The 16,394-nt window shown below is 35.7% G+C and overlaps 1 protein-coding gene across 1 annotated transcript in view; it reads right to left on the bottom strand.

Annotated features, from left to right (window-relative positions):
- Positions 1-5,950: 5,950 nt before the first annotated feature.
- The window catches only part of LOC123557057 (uncharacterized), a 35,441-nt gene continuing 24,997 nt past the window's right edge, over positions 5,951-16,394 (bottom strand). The window contains exon 3 of the mRNA XM_053551018.1: positions 5,951-14,817. Within this exon, the coding sequence (XP_053406993.1) occupies positions 12,398-14,817 (2,420 nt within the window). The 3' untranslated portion in view covers positions 5,951-12,397. The remainder of the gene's footprint in view (positions 14,818-16,394) is intronic.

Raw genomic sequence — 16,394 nt, 5'->3', positions numbered from 1 at the left:
GAGTGGATTTCGAAGATGCTTGCATCAAAGCTTTTACCGACGTGTTTTCCGAGGCTCACGTGGAGTGCTGTTTCTTCCATCTTTGTCAAGCCCATTGGCGAAAAGTAGTCGACCTTGTGCTCCGGGCTCAGTACATCGCTGGCGAACAATTGGCTCTTTCACTTAGAATGTTCACAGCTTTGGCTTTTGTGCCCGTGGAGCACGTATACCACGTGTTTGCGGAGCTTTGTAAGACCGTCCCGCACGCATCCCACGCCGTAATTCTTTACATGGAGGAGACGTATGTAAGAGGATACCATTTCAAAAGTTCCACCAAAGCAGATGGGTCTTTAGTGAGTATAATCAAAGTCAGACTCATTTAATATTTTCAAGCATATTTATTACTTCATACTTATGAACATTAAATGTCTTTAAGTGTCACAGTTACTCATTGTAATTACTCATGTATTGAATCTTTAACGACTTAATTGTTGTTTGAACATTTCGACCAAACGTCTTTCGACGAATAGTCATAGATGCATACTTTTTAAAATTTATAGTCTAGAAAAATTTCGGGCGAAATATACATTCAAATTTAATGTGCACCTGGTAGTGTAAATTTCAAAGCTAATACTAAGTTGTATATTTTGTGACTAAATATACATCATTCTGTACATTTTTTCTCTGAATACTCAATGCATATTGTGTTACATGTACACATTTATGACGGACAAAAGTGTCAGTCAGTACTTTCCGTAAACATATTAACGGTAACGTATTAATAGCCTGTAACGAGCAAAGAATCCGACCGCAAGATGGCAGAATTCCTAGAATGACTCCTTTAGCTTCGCACTCTCAGAAAATTATAGCGTAGAAAATTCCGCAGGGATGAAGAGAGGGCTAACCTCTGGCTTGCTGGTGGCAAGTGATTCTGCTTTTGCGACCAGTGCAGACCAAGATCAGCCTGCACATCCGTGGTCTAGCAGCTCATTTGGACAGCTGGCTTTCTGTTCCTGTCGAAGAGCTACGTAATCAAACGGAACATTCTGACTGACATGACGGGCTCATTACCTTAAGTTTTAGAATATATTTATTGCATCTGAAAATGAAAACATTGTCTTAAGGAAACTCTGTTGATGGATGTATCTGCTACTGATTAATTAAGTACATTTTCTTGTATCAAATAATTTGCAGCTACTTTCATGAAACGTAAAAGTCTAATGTTGAAACAAAGTCAGTTTAAATATGTAAATACAATAGTCAGTTGTCTAAACAACGCAAAAAGATGCGGCTGTTTTTGCGTCAATAGTTGGTAAAAAAATATGTGCTAAAACTGTGTATGATGTCTGTTGGTGGCAAAAGAAATTATTACCTTATGAAAAACGGATTATATGCTGATTGGCTGCATCATCTTCTTTTAGCGGAAACAAGACAATCTGAGAATAATCAGATCATATTCATTTATCACACCTGGTGCTTTTATACCAGATATGGTATTGTGTTGTTAGTGTCTAAAGTATTCAGATGTCGTAGATTGAAAAAAAATGGAATCATAATTACTTTCGGACGAGGCATACATTTGTACTGGAATCTATCTAACTGTCATTTGTATGTTTTTTTTCTCCTTTTGTTCTTGACTTTTTTTGTAAATTGAAATACTTATCTGTTATCGACAATGTCGATTCTACAATACAAAAGAAAATGCGCCTCAAAGGCCGATTACTAGTAGTAAAGATTGCTGACTTCAAATAACATGGTCGAACCCTCGCTTAGGGTGTATAATTCTTCATATGAGCATGTCATTTTCTGTATTTACTGTTACACCGGCATGGATCCAGACCAGCCTTCGCATCCGCGCAGTCTGGTCAGGATCAATGCTGTTCGTTTTCAAAGCCTATTGCAATTAGAGAAACCGTTAGCGAACAGCATGGATCCTGACCAGACTGCGCGAATGCGAAAGCTGGTCTGGATCCATGCCGGTCTGTACCATGCTGGTCGCAAATGCACTATGTTTGTTCTCTCACGGTGCGGCTCACTTATTTGCGTCAATTGGTCATGATTTAGCTTTTAACTGCATAGTAATTATCACAGAAAGGGGTCAGTATTCAACGAAGTGTAAAGAAATGTTATTAACTGCGTATTTCTTTTGGACCTCACACAGGGCGAGAAGGTGACTTATCCACTACCCATGTTCAGTGCAGATTTAATACTTTAAAGTTCTATTCTAAAATCGCGAATAAGAAAAAATAGTTTAAATAAAAGTACAAGAGGTAACGATATCCATATTTATGACAGGAATACGATATCTTATTAAGTATACATCCATAAATAGAGTTGATTAATTGTTATAGAGAATATCCTATTGGATATGAATACATATCGAAAATTCTTGGTAAATGGCTTACTGTATTATAAATGACACTGTCACAGGCGCCTCTGTAACGAAAATATCCTATTAAGGATAAAAACATGCCGGAATTTCTCGGAGAATTGTTGACCTAACTATTACAGGCACCATAGTTGGCGAAAATATCCTATCTCGGATAAACACCTACTGACCTCAAAATCAATACAGGTCATCTGCTGATCATGATCAACTTCCCTATGAAGTTTCATGGTCCTCGGCCCAAGCGTTCTCAAGTTATTATCCAGAAAAGGTTTAAATATTCTGGGGCACTCTGACCTTTGAACTTTGGAACTCAAAATTAATAGGGGTCATCTGCTGGTCATGACCAACTTCACTATGGAGTTTCGTGATCCTGATCCTAGTCCTAAGTGTTCTGAAGTTATTGTCCGAAAACCGTTTTAAATGTTCCAGATCAGTGTGACCTTGACCTGTGACCTACTGACCTTAAAATCATAAGAGGTCATCTGCTGGTCAGAACCAAACTCCCTAACAATTTTCATGATCCTTGGCCCAAGCGTTCTCAAGTTATCATCTGGAAACCTTTAACTGTTTTGTGTCATTGTGACCTTGACCTTTGACCTACTAACTTCGGACCTTGTGACCTTGACCTTTGACTTACAGATCCCAAAGTCGAACTTGACCTGTATTTTATCATGTTACACCTGTGTACAAAAAATTATGATCCTAGATCCAAGCATCCGGAAACCGTTGAACTGTTCAGAGTCACAGTGACCTTGACCTTTGACCTACTGACCCCAAAGTCGAACTTGACCTGTATTTTCTTATGTTACACCTGTGTACCAAAAATTATTTAAATTGGTCAAGCCTTTCATGAGTTATCGTCCGGAAACCATGAAAACCAACGGACCGACAAAACGACCGACCGCAAACTTCGTTTTGTGGGGTATAAAGATATTGACTGTAGGCCAAGTGTTGCGTTTCTAGATTTACTCAGTATATTTATGAGAAATGACACCAAGTATGTGCGTGCTTTCCCTCAGGGCTGTAACGATGCACCGCTCTTTGGGCAATTAGCTAAGTCTTGTTAAATGGTAAAATCTATATGAAGATCCTTTGGAAGCATAGTATGCAACCAAGCAAAATAATAGCAGACTCGGATTGATTGAGTGTGTTCATGAGAGGTGATGGGAAGTGCAACATCCTTCACACACCTCAGCCCTTGCTAAGGCGGAACTCTGTTATATTGATATTAATGTTTTCCACGATCTCAAAGTATATCAACACTGAATCCACGTACGGGAGATTTATTACGGCCGTGAAAGGGCACATAAAGATTGTTGTTGTGATAATAAAACTAGGGCTGGGACGATTATAAAATTTTGAAACCGTTTAATCATTTGTATGAAATCGAATCGAACCGGTTAATCGACCGCCATATTTGAAATGCTATTTTCTTTCCTGACGACCGTATAAAGATACTTCATCAGCTGACTTCATTAGGAACTTACAGACTTAAATATCATTTGGAAGCAGTGTGATAATTAATAAGTCATCTTTTGGTGTATTTTATTTTAGAGATATCACGTTAAGCAAATCCAAGACTATCAGTTGATGTGTTTTAGCGGAAATATACTGCGGGTCTATGTGCTTGTCAAAGAAATGTATATAGATAAAGTATTTGTGATGTTTATTGTTTGAGAGCGATTAACGGTTTCGCAAAATTGAAACCGGTTTCACCTGGTAATCGAATCGGACCCGATTAACCGAGTACTCGTCCCAGTCCTAAATAAAACATCAAACTAGCGTGGGTTCGAGCCCCACTGGGGCCACGGCAATGACATCTCATATGATATCAGTACTGGTTTTTCCTTGGAGCGAACTCGAGAGTGGTTAGAATAAGCTTGAAGCTTTCATCACAATCGAGCTAAAACAAATCAGTATAAACTAAGTCTAAACCGGAAAACATTCTATAATGTTGTTCCATTTTTTTTCGGGAATATTTCTTACTTATCTTTTCTATTTAATCCTTTATTTAGTTTTTGCATAACCTGTCATAAGGGTTACTGCAAAAAAGCATGATCTCAAATGTAAAACTAAGAAATATACGAGCCGTGCCATGAGAAAACCAACATAGTGGGTTTGCGACCAGCATGGATCCAGACCAGCCTGCGCATCCGCGCAGTCTAGTCAGGACCCATGCTATTCGCTAACAGTTTCTCTAATTGCAATAGACTTTTAAAGCGAACATCATGGATCCTGACCAGACTGCGCGGATGCACAGGCTGGTCTGGATCCATGCTGGTCGCAAAGCTACTATGTTGGTTTTCTCATGGCGCGGCTCATACTACAATGCTTTTTTCAAATTTGGATGATTATCTTAATTTTAAGAACAGAAATAACACATATTGAAATAAGTGGATTGCCATAAATTTCGATCTAAAGATCAAACTATAAACACTTTCTCCAATTAGTCCAAATTCTTTTCAAAATTTCCACAATTTTTAGTGTAATTGCGTTTTCCATAATGGAAGTACATATGCGCTGCCATAAAGGCAACAGCATAAGGGCTTTTCAAATCCGCAATTTATAAATCATAACTTTTTTTGACAAATAAACAAGGTCATTTATATGCCACAACAGTATTCATGTCTTGTTTACTCTCATAAGGGCAATAAATATCATACATATTTATTATTGCCTGTTATACAATAGATAGAGGATATTTGTTTGTTTTGAGTGAATATGGAATATATCTCACTGAGAAGTGAGAAAATTTCAAATATTTTCACGAGCGCGCAGCGCGAGTGAAAATGTGAAAATTTTCTCACTTCGAGGGGAGATATATTCCATATTCAAGAAAAACAAACAAATTTTCTTTTTATTTTATGCTCAATTGCGTTGATATGTGCATTTTGCAACAATTTTAATCTCAGCGCGGGAAACAGACGCTCGTAAACAGACATGACGTCATACCTTAAAAAGACGCACATAACATAAAGTTCCATTTTATTTTATTTTTTGCTGCATAACGTTAAGAAATTCTGATCAAGTAAAATTATTTGAATCGAGAAATATACTATAAAGAACAAAGTGCGACTACAATTTTCATCCTGTTTTAAGCAAATAATTTAAAATTCATACACAATGTATGAGGGGGCGGAGCTATATCTCTCACAGTGTGAAAATATAGATTTCATATTTTCACAGTGTGAATGATGAGATATAAAATTATTTAACTGATAGAATACAGTATTTCATTAGTTAGCATAAAATAAATTTGATCTTGTTATAACCGCTATTTTAAATATAAATTCTTTAAAATATGTGGATTATTTGAAACAAAAAGCTCAATAAACTAATACATGCTAGGCCTTCTCCAAAATTATTGAGGTTTCAATCGTTTTCTTAAATGAGAAAACCAACATAGTGCGTTTGCGACCAGCATGGATCTAGACCGGCCTGCGCATCCGTGCTGCCTGGCCAGATTCCATGCTGATCGCTAATGTTTTTTTCTAATTACAAAAGTCTCTGAAAGCGAACAGCTTGTACCCTGACCAGATGGTGCGGATGCGCATGCTGGTCTTGATCCCTGCTGGTCGCAAACGCACTGTGTTGGTTTTCTCGGCACGGCTCCAATCTATATACATGTATAATTATGTTATGTATGACAGAATGATACTCGTCCTCTAATTATATACAATGTAGTAACAAACATTACATCTTCGTTCATTTATAGATGTACTAATAGGCTGGTTCCATCTACAAGTTTCGATACAAAGACGTTGAGAGGATAAAAGTAATCGTGATCAACTAATACAAAAAATTCTAAATATACTTAATATATCTAAATATGGCTAAAACCTATAGTTAGATATTTGTCTGTAGAATAGAGCTCTGCTGGAGCTGTTCAATCCACTTTTATTCCAATTTACACACGACTGCAGATCATGATGTGCAAACTGATCGTGACCTGCCCTGTTTGCAGTTCAGTCAGTCTATTGTTAATCATACCTTTTAACAGTTAATGGTACTGTCCAAATTGAAAGATGGACAAGTTCATTATAGAAATTTAGCAGGGTTAATTTGTGTGAAGTGAGTGCTTTCTTATGCAACACCAATCTTTTCGTACCATTAAACAATGCACGGACAGTACAAAACACCGAGATTCTCGTCCATAATAAGCCAGGGTGACGCGTTGTAAGATGCAATTGGTATTTATTCTATACCTATTTTATCTATCCAATCGCGAACGTTCATTTACAACACGTGACCGTACAAAATATTACGGTATTTGGATGCACGTGCGTACAAAAATCCTGTATTTTCTGTATTTGGACGCACGCGCGTACAAAAAATCCTGTATTTTCTGTATTTGGACGGTTCAGCAGTCCCATGTTAAACATACGATAAAGCCCGAAACGCGTGAAAATGTTCCGAATGTAAATCGGATGAAGTAGGCGCTCTATGTACTGAGTTTGATTATGCGTCTTGAAATCTGGATTTAATTTGAGTTTTTTTGTTTATAAGAAATGTTTCTTATCAAATTTCACACCATTTTCATATGTATTTCCAAGAAAGATGTAATACCAAACATATTGCCAAGTTTCATTGTGAAATTTCGAGATTTTAGAGAAATATAGACATTTAATAAAAGCCACCCCTACCCAATTACAGGGCTAAATTTTGGCCCTATGGTCCTTTTATTGCATATTTTGGTAAAAGTTTCACTTTTTTCCATTATTTTTCACTGGGATTCTGAAATATCATTCATTCCGTCATGAATAAGACCCAGAAGGATGCATTTTGTGCATTTTCTGACATTCTGGAGACAAAGTATTGGCTTTTTAATCCCAGAAATTCCTGCTGAAATAGGCGCATCTACATAAATTATGGTCAAAATTCAAAATTGTTCAAATTTCATTATTATTTTGCATTGGAAACACTCTTTTATATCATATACAACCGATTTATGGCTATAAAGACTAATTGCGATGTGTTTCGAGAATAGTCTTATTTCAGCTCTTATAGGTTAAAGGTCAGTAATTCAAATCCTTCTTTGTTTCATATAAAAATTAATTTCATGTCGTCTTTACGTATCTTTAGAGAACATCACTTTTTCCTACACCAATTTTTCATGAAAGTTCTATCACAAATTAACGCAAAAATGAAAAGAAAATAGGGGGTCGAATAGTTCCTAGTGAAATGCCAGTCAGTTGTGGTCTGCTACCCTAAAAATGGCGCATATTTGCTCTCCTCCGCGCAATAAACACCTACTTCCGGTTTCGATCTGCAAAACTTTCCATGTGGGTTGTATGAACATGAAAACCGTCTCATTTCATGCAGAATGTATTCTAGTAGCGAAAAAGTGTGATTAAAGCACTCGTTCTACACGAATTTGCGCAGAAAATGGGAAAATTTGGATCTATTTATTATGGACTTCTTTCGACTACCCCACGGAAGCACATTTTCGACCGAATTACTGACTTTATTCCTTACAACACACAAAAACGATTCAAGGGATAACAATGCTATCTAATTTAGATATTGAAACATTCGTTAATAAGCAAAAACTTAAAAATACAGTAAAAGGATCATCAGATGTTGGAATATTTGAAAAGTCGCTTAAAGAAGACGTTCCGGACGAAACCTAGAAATTGGTATCAGCCCTGTCTGTCTGAATAGCTACCTCAGCAGTTTTTATTTAACGGTTAAGAAACAAAATGGAGAAGATTATGAATGGCAACGGACGGGCGGTCAGCATCCAAAACATGTCTGCTCTATAATTCAGTTTTCGTCGGATCTTCACCAAACTTTCTGACATTGTTTGTGGGCATTACATCTCGGCCAGTTTCGATAACCAGCCAAATTGTACCAGACACTCTTTTATAACAGTCCTTGAATTACTCGAAAAACTGGGAATTTAGCCTTGTCCGCTCTTTTAAGTCGAACAGTTTTCATCCGATCTTCACCAAACTTGCTGACAATATTTGTGGGCATAATATCTCGACCAAGTATTATTATCACCCAAATCGCCAAATGGCTGTTGTAGGGAGGTTGCACCATATATTTTTTTTAATGATGATGCGCAGAAAAAACAACATTCAATGAATTGCGTATATTACGTATGAAGAGAAATAAATATAGAATAAAAAGTTTATTTAAGGTCTAACATTGTTCTGTATAATATATATTTGCACTCATACCAAGCTGGGAAAAACTAGAAAAGGCAGGAATACAATATTCAGTGAAACCTTTTTAATTTAAACTATTATTATAGTAAGATAAAATAGATATAGAATAAAAAGGTTATTTAACATTGTACTGTACAATACGAGATATATTTGGACTCGTACCCAGCTGACAAAACCATATTGAACTCGCCTAGCGGGTTGTCCAATATGGTTTTCTCAGCTGGGTACTCGTCAAATATATCTCCGTATTGTACAGAACAATGTTAAATAACCTAATAGTATAGATGGTTAAATGTACTATAACACTGTTGGTTGCAGTGTAAAAACATGGACATATAATAAAAACACTATTTCTGCTAGCCTTAAATGACTTAACAAATTATAATACATGTAGTACTTTGCATGATTATTCTTATTGATATGCGTGCGTAATAAATAAACACACACTTATAGTTGTTACTTGTAACATTCTATTCATTTCATTTTCTTGAATTTCGATTTTTTCTGCATGTTACAAGAAGCAACTATAAGTGCAATGTTATACTTATATATACAGGAATATATTTGATTCATATCATATAAATATAGGTTGTTTTCATATATGAAACGATTATTTAGAGATAGCACAAACAGTCATACACCTTTGATTTTCAAAGTTAGGAAAAAGCTGAGACTGTTTTTCGAATTTCCAACAACTATTTCACGTGTGTATTTATTACACACGCATAATCAAACACTCTACTGATAGACAAGGTTTTTGATATTTGTTTTATTATATCTGGAAATATATTAACTGTAAGACAAAATGAAAGCGTTCAACTTAATAACAAAATGATTACAGTAATTGGGAAAACCAAATGACAATAATTTCAGACTAATATGCAGTTTTAGGGGTGCGATATATATTCAGGGAAACAGTCGTGTGCGTGTTATTTACGTTATTTGATATCTGCAGAAACAAGAATAAACTTCATTGTCAAATCCAACAAGTAATTACAGAGATAAAGAGAAAGTGCATCAAAACTTTAACCTAGGTGCGGATGCCGACGTTAACGCCGGCGCCGGATCGAGTAGAACAGCTCTCCATATTTTGGATAGTCAAGCTTATAATCTTCTCAGAAGCAGCAAGTTGGATTTTACAAAGATTTGAAGGAATGTTCATTTGTTGACCATCTACCACGATTTTCCGAATTATTCAAATTCGCCGAAAAACATAGCCTGTTCAGGTAGAAAAACATCGCCTCTAGGATGTTAACATATATTTTGTATGATCTGACTTAATGACCCTGTTTAAGACTTCGTGTAACTCAGTCCTGAAATCGACTATCATTTCATATTGCAAACATTCTAGCAACGTTTTATGAAATTCAGGCTGAATGTCTTAATTTGGTTTATCTGTTTATCTATAATTTGACAAAGTGACCTAGTTTTTGACCTGAAATAATCGAGTTTCAAATTCTATAGATGCAAACATTCTGGGAACATTATAAAATAAGATAGAAAATATGGGGGGGGGGGCTCCGTGGCCGAGTGGTTAAGGTCGCTGACTTCAAATCACTTGCCCCTCATCGATGTGGGTTCGAGCCTCACTCGGGGCGTTCAATTCTTCATGTGAGGAAGCCATCCAGCTGGCTTACGGAAGGTCGGTGGTTCTACCCAGGTGCCCGCTCGTGCTTAAATAATGCACGGAGGGGCACCTGGGGTCTTCCTCCACCATCAAAGCTGGAAAGTCGCCATATGACCTAAAATGTGTCGGTGTGACGTTAAACCCAACCAAAAAAAAAAAAAGAAGAAAATATGGCCTTAAGAGATCCAACAATACTTCCTTCAAATTTGACGTAATTTTATGATTCATATTATAGAGTAAAAATCTGGTCCGAGATTTTTTTTGGTTAACATTCTGACCAAGATTTATTAACATTGTGTCAAAGTTTTTGACGACAGATGACGACGGACACAGGACGATCACAAATGCTGACCTTGAGCATTTTGTGCTCTAAGGTGAGCAAATAACTTGTCACTTGTAACAATGTTAAGATCTAACAGCATTAAACTATCATGTCATCTTTTCACAAGCAATCAACTTAAACATAACTGGCAGAACTCAAATAAGTTTTTACATAATACAAATTACCATATATCGACCTTAGTCTATCAAATATACATATACACATGGTAACTGCTATGATTCAGAACTTTGGAAAAGATTATCTTCTTTTAGAAATACACCTTCATGTATTGTAATATTTGTAAGCTGACAGTAACTACTAGTATGTCATGTTTATTATATTGTCCGTAGTCCCCTTTTCTTGAGTTGTAACACCAAATTTTGTTGTTGAAATGATTATTTCTCTTGCAACATCTTTTCAGTTAATATATAGAAATAAGTGAATCTTAACAAAATTTTTCGTTGAGATAACAAGTTAGTCATTCCATTCATTAAGTGATCCCAATAAGTTTACAATACAAGTAGTGTCTCTACATAGGATATTTTTCATCTATTGTTTAAACAAATACCTTTTTTACAATCATCTAAAACAAAAATGATTCCCAGTTTTATTATCAAAATTATGAAAAGTCCGCTAAAGACAATACAAGATTTTCGAAAAGAAGTGTTCTTCCTAGTGTAACTATGAATTCCGTCTACTAGAAACAAATAATTGTCTTCAGAGACTACAAGCCATATTAAATAAATGGAGATTTCCCCTTTTATTAGAAGACTTTCTCATGAAAACATTAATTTTGTAGTATAGTGCTACGGACTATGCACAGAAATAGTAACATTGGTAACAACATGAACACATGCCTCACAATATATGCTGAACAGCAAAAGAAACTACCCAGATGTATATCTGGCTATGTTTTAATAAAAAACTTAAATAAATAAATTTGACTTGTTTTCTTATTTTCACATTAATTACTGGGAGAAATCCACACGTTTAATTAAAAAAAAATCAATCAACATTTAAGTCAATAGTCATGCACGAAATTATGGCTATATCTTCTTCGCGTCTGAAGAAAACAGAAGCTAACTTAGGGTATAGAATGCATGGCATGGGTGGCAGTTATGTAGTGGAGGGAAATCAAACAAGTAATCGATGCATTTAATTAAGGTAGCAAATGTAAAGAGGACTTCAAATAGTTTTGTAAGTTGTGTGTACAACAACCTCATTAGTGCAGAATTTCGAAAACAGAAACCACAACCATTCACCATTGTCAGAAAATTTTGAAATCTGGACAAAATACCGACTTAAGTTATAACGAAAATCATCTGTTACCCGCGTCTGTTCCGTTCAATGTTTTTCGTCACTATCACACATCAATTCTAAAGAAGTCAAACGAATTGTAATAGAAATTCTTTTCCTTTTTCAATTTCTATGGATATCTTTTGAATTCACCATCAGGTGGTTGAGTCACGGCCCATGTCTGCTGTGAGAATTATACCCAATTTAGAAACACAAGCCGGCATGTCTTCTTTTGACCGACACGGGCCAAAGAATAAATTTTTTAGATGAATTTTACATTAGTATGGCGGAATTTAGACATTATCTGCGAGCTGACTTGGAGAAAATGTTTCTGCAAGCCGCTGTAAATCTGGGCTTAATGCAAGGGCCATTTTCGATATTTTTCCAGCGATGCAAATATTATCAACACCAGCACGTGCAATACTTACGTGCATAATAATGCAATGCTTATACCGGATATTACGGCCTTAAATACTTGCGCGGTTGTTGTTTTAAGAAATGCTTTTTACATATTTGTATTTCATTTACTAACTCTTAATTTTTGCTGGAAAAGTGTAGGCTCGGGCCTGTAGTGCTTACAGGGCGCTACGCCGGTGCTGATTTTCACTCGTAGTTTACTGAGTAACTTGATTTCCAACTATAGTTTCGAATACAAAGTCGTTCCCAAACGCCCGACGTTCATCCTTCGTGACTCGGAAATTCTGAGATGAGCGTATATATTGTTTAACGTCTTCAAACCCTGTTATCGGTTTTATGTTACACGAGTCTATTCTTACTGTGGCTTTGTGTGAAAGTTTCTCCACTACCTTAACGAGATCACGGAATGTTGAAGCAGACATGCTTACCCACTGCAAATAAATGTGTTCAATATTTACCATTTCAGGATGCAGCGACATTTCAACTAGATTGATACTGCCCAACAGCACGTGTTTCACTTGACCATTAACTTTCAATTGTGACACTTCAGGTATATGGCACAATTCTAACTTCCTTAGATCTAAATGCTGGCAAAAATCTAAACTGAAAGTACATGAACAATTGTGCTCGGTACACCATATGCCCAACAATCTAATCTCCGTCATTTTTTTTCTGTTTATAATATAATTCAGAAAGTCATTCAGTACATCGTGACTCATTGCGAAACCTTCGATATAAATTGCTTGTAACAGAGAATTATTCTGTAATGTTTCACACATTTCACGGCTCCAAGAATCATGTCGCGATATAATATTGACACATTTCGTTGACCTGTTTAACAGTACAGGAAGCTGCGTTTGTTCACCTTCACCCGAGTAGTATATTTTACTGATGCTGAAGAGTTCGTGCAATGCACACGAACCCATAATTTCACGTAAACTAGCATCACCGAATGTGTAGATATTTATTGACTCCATGTTGTTTTTATTGTTTTCTGAGAGCTGTGTTAAATGTGAAAAGTATTTTTCTTCTTTACAATCTCCACTAAAGAAAAAATCTTGACAGAAAAGTTTGAGTTCCTTATCGCTCGTGTTTCCTTTAATACAAGAAATGTACAAGTCTTGTATGTCTTTCAGAGGTTTACAGTAATCAGTCGTTGACATCCTGTATTCAATCGTTCTCTTATCTTCGTTGATCACAGACATGAACTCGCGAGATATTGAAGAAATGATTTCTGCATTCATTCCGCTGATTAATACAACCACTGCCGATATGTCAAGAATATTTTGCAAACTTTTGCATTTGTTTTGAACAATTTCTTTGACATTATTTTCATTTTGACAGCTAATGTGCAATGCACAAAAAAATTCCTGAACCGTTTTGTGGGAAAACGAAACTTTAGAAATTTGTTTGGTCAGTGTCTTTTCTGTACTTTGTGTTAATAGTCCCGAGTCAAGACTTAATTTCAAATAATTTGTTGAGAGATACCTATCTACCACTGACTTGGAAAAAACAAGAGTGCTCTCCTTTGTTTCACTGAATAAAGTTTCAAATGCTAATTGTCCTAAAGCTTTCAGATATGTGCAGTACTTAGTACAATGTTCATGTTCACTGAAGCATTGTGGGATATCACTCTGGGAGGATTCGCAAGTTGGTTCCATTTCCGGATGTTTGCTTACAGTTCTTGACAGCAGGAGTTCAATAATGCTTGCATATAGTCCACACTTCGAACGTCCTAGTGGAATATCGTCACACCATAAACAAATGAGATACATCGTAAGAAGGGGAACAGATTCAAGATCCTCCAGTTTATTTTCTTTGATTTTTTTATTTAATTGTTTGGCCAGGATTTTTGCTTCAGCAACATCGATATTCTTTATTTTTGAAATCGCTCTTTGCTCTAATGTCTGTGCTGACTCTGAGGTAAGTTTTACTAGTTCTACTTTCTGACCTATTTCACTAGTTTTAAGATTCAACAAACCTATTTTCCAAGGTCTTGTCGTTGTAAGAATTACACACTTTTCACGTGCATTACGATGAGGGATTGTTTTTGGTACTTTTGTACATTTCCTTTCAGGATGGATCCATTCGTCAAGTCCATCCATAATAATTAAACATTTTTCACGATGTAGAATTTCCTGTAATGAATCTACTGTTACTGCGTAAGGGCGTGACATATTTTGCATTACTTGATTTACTATCATATCATCAATGTTGCAGTCATCAGAAGAATCTCGTAATAACACAAGGAACAAAAACTCAAAATCACGCATGGTGTTTAACGCATCTTCTGAAAAGTACCTTTTGTATTTCTTTCTGGGACGATGAGCCTGAGACCACGTGACAGCAAGATATTTTGAAAATGCAGTTTTCCCAAATCCAGCATCAGCGGTTAGATATATTTCACAACTGCTTTCAGAGTTAAATACGTCCGACAACGATTTGACTTGAGTTTTAGAGCCTTCGCCAGCTGGCATTTTCTTTCGAATTTCAATGAAATTCATTTCAGGCAAAATGTAAAAATCTACAAGGGGAGTGTCGTGTTCCTCGAATAGCGGTGACAGTGGTATTGTACTGTATTTTGTTTTGTAGAAGGTAGCCAAATCGTCTTTCAGCTCTGAAATATAGAAAAATAAAAACATTTCTATGCAAACATTCATACCGGCACAGCTTATCACAATATTAATATTATAAGTGCTGTAATGTGACTGGATGAAAACTGGACGAATGCGACCTAACAAAATTAGCAATTAAGTGCTTATTTCTTCCTAAATGACTATTGACATCTGATTTATTAACTAGTTATTGACCACTTATCCAGTTGAACACGTGTTTATGTTGGAAACAAGTTAATAGTCATTCTTTCATTGTACTGCCAACTAGCTCTTACCTGAAGAAATTGAAGAAATACAGACTGCGCACATTAATGTGTCTAAAGATTTAGATAAAAACATTTTGCCTGGAAGATATAATAACAAAAGGGAAAGACATAACGTCAACATTCGAAAAAAAAATGTGGCGGCACTGAATAACGTAGAACTTTCTTCTTGTGAAACTTTCCAGTAGTATAGGGATCTCTTTAACGCCGCGACAGCGCATGCGTGAGAATGAAGTCATGCGCGGCGGCCATTTTGAATTTTATTTAAAGAATGACATCATCTTTCTATTTTAAGAATAACATCACAATGTTACAAATAGAAACGATTGTTACAAATCTATTTTGAGACTGTCATACTGAAATTGCCTTCATGTTCTTTTAATAGAAAATAGCTCCCAGAAGTATACACAGCTGCCTTGTATACTAAATTTAGGGCGTGGTCGCGCACATAGGGGGGTCAGGTGCTCAGCCCTAGACGGGAAGATAACGTGAAGTGTAAGACAAAATATATAGTAAAATCAGATTTAATGATACATTGATAATAATTAATTACACAGATTCTTCCATTACGGATCTAAAATGCTTTGATAAGTAACAAAATTTATGTAGGAAAACTTATTTTGGATAGACTATGAAATAAGCGATAAATGCCTGTTTCCTCCTTGGCATCAAGTGAATAAATGACTCTAGTGAAAGTATACTAGTTCTTAATGCGCATGCGTCAATCTATTTATGAATGAGATCATAGCCTATTTTTGTTACAATAAAATGCGCATGCGTCTATCTATTTCAATTAGAATAAAATCATTTTTACTTTAGCTACAACGATAATTTATCTAGTTATTCTACTTCTTTATATTAATATATCTAAATAGAAAGAGTTATATACTTACACAATATTAATTAATAAGAAAAAGTCTTCTTTAAATAAAATGCATGGATAAAATAAACTAGGAACTTGCTTTTCATATATGTTCACACCTCAAACTACTGTAACTAAATGAAGATAGTGGTAATTTATATTAGTTCAAAATGCCCATGCTCAACTCCATTTCTAGTAAACATCACGTGTGCGTCACTCATGATCATCTATTCTTTAATTCCACAATTTACCTGCACCTTTAATAACCATTAAAGATGTAGTTGTCCCATTTAAACTGAATATTCCTTATAACAATAGATGGAAAGATTCTTTGTCTATTCAAAACTATTGAACACTGGTTACGAGCGTCGTTGTGTCTAGGCAAATAATACCCAGCTGAATTATTTTTGACAAAAAAAAAATGAAAAGAATCCTTTGTTCCATTGAAATTTAA

Source organism: Mercenaria mercenaria, chromosome 9, assembly GCF_021730395.1.
Source record: "Mercenaria mercenaria strain notata chromosome 9, MADL_Memer_1, whole genome shotgun sequence".
Taxonomy (NCBI): domain Eukaryota; kingdom Metazoa; phylum Mollusca; class Bivalvia; order Venerida; family Veneridae; genus Mercenaria; species Mercenaria mercenaria.
The sequence above is the reverse complement of the archived record's forward strand: the minus strand, read 5'-3'. Positions and strand labels throughout refer to the sequence as shown.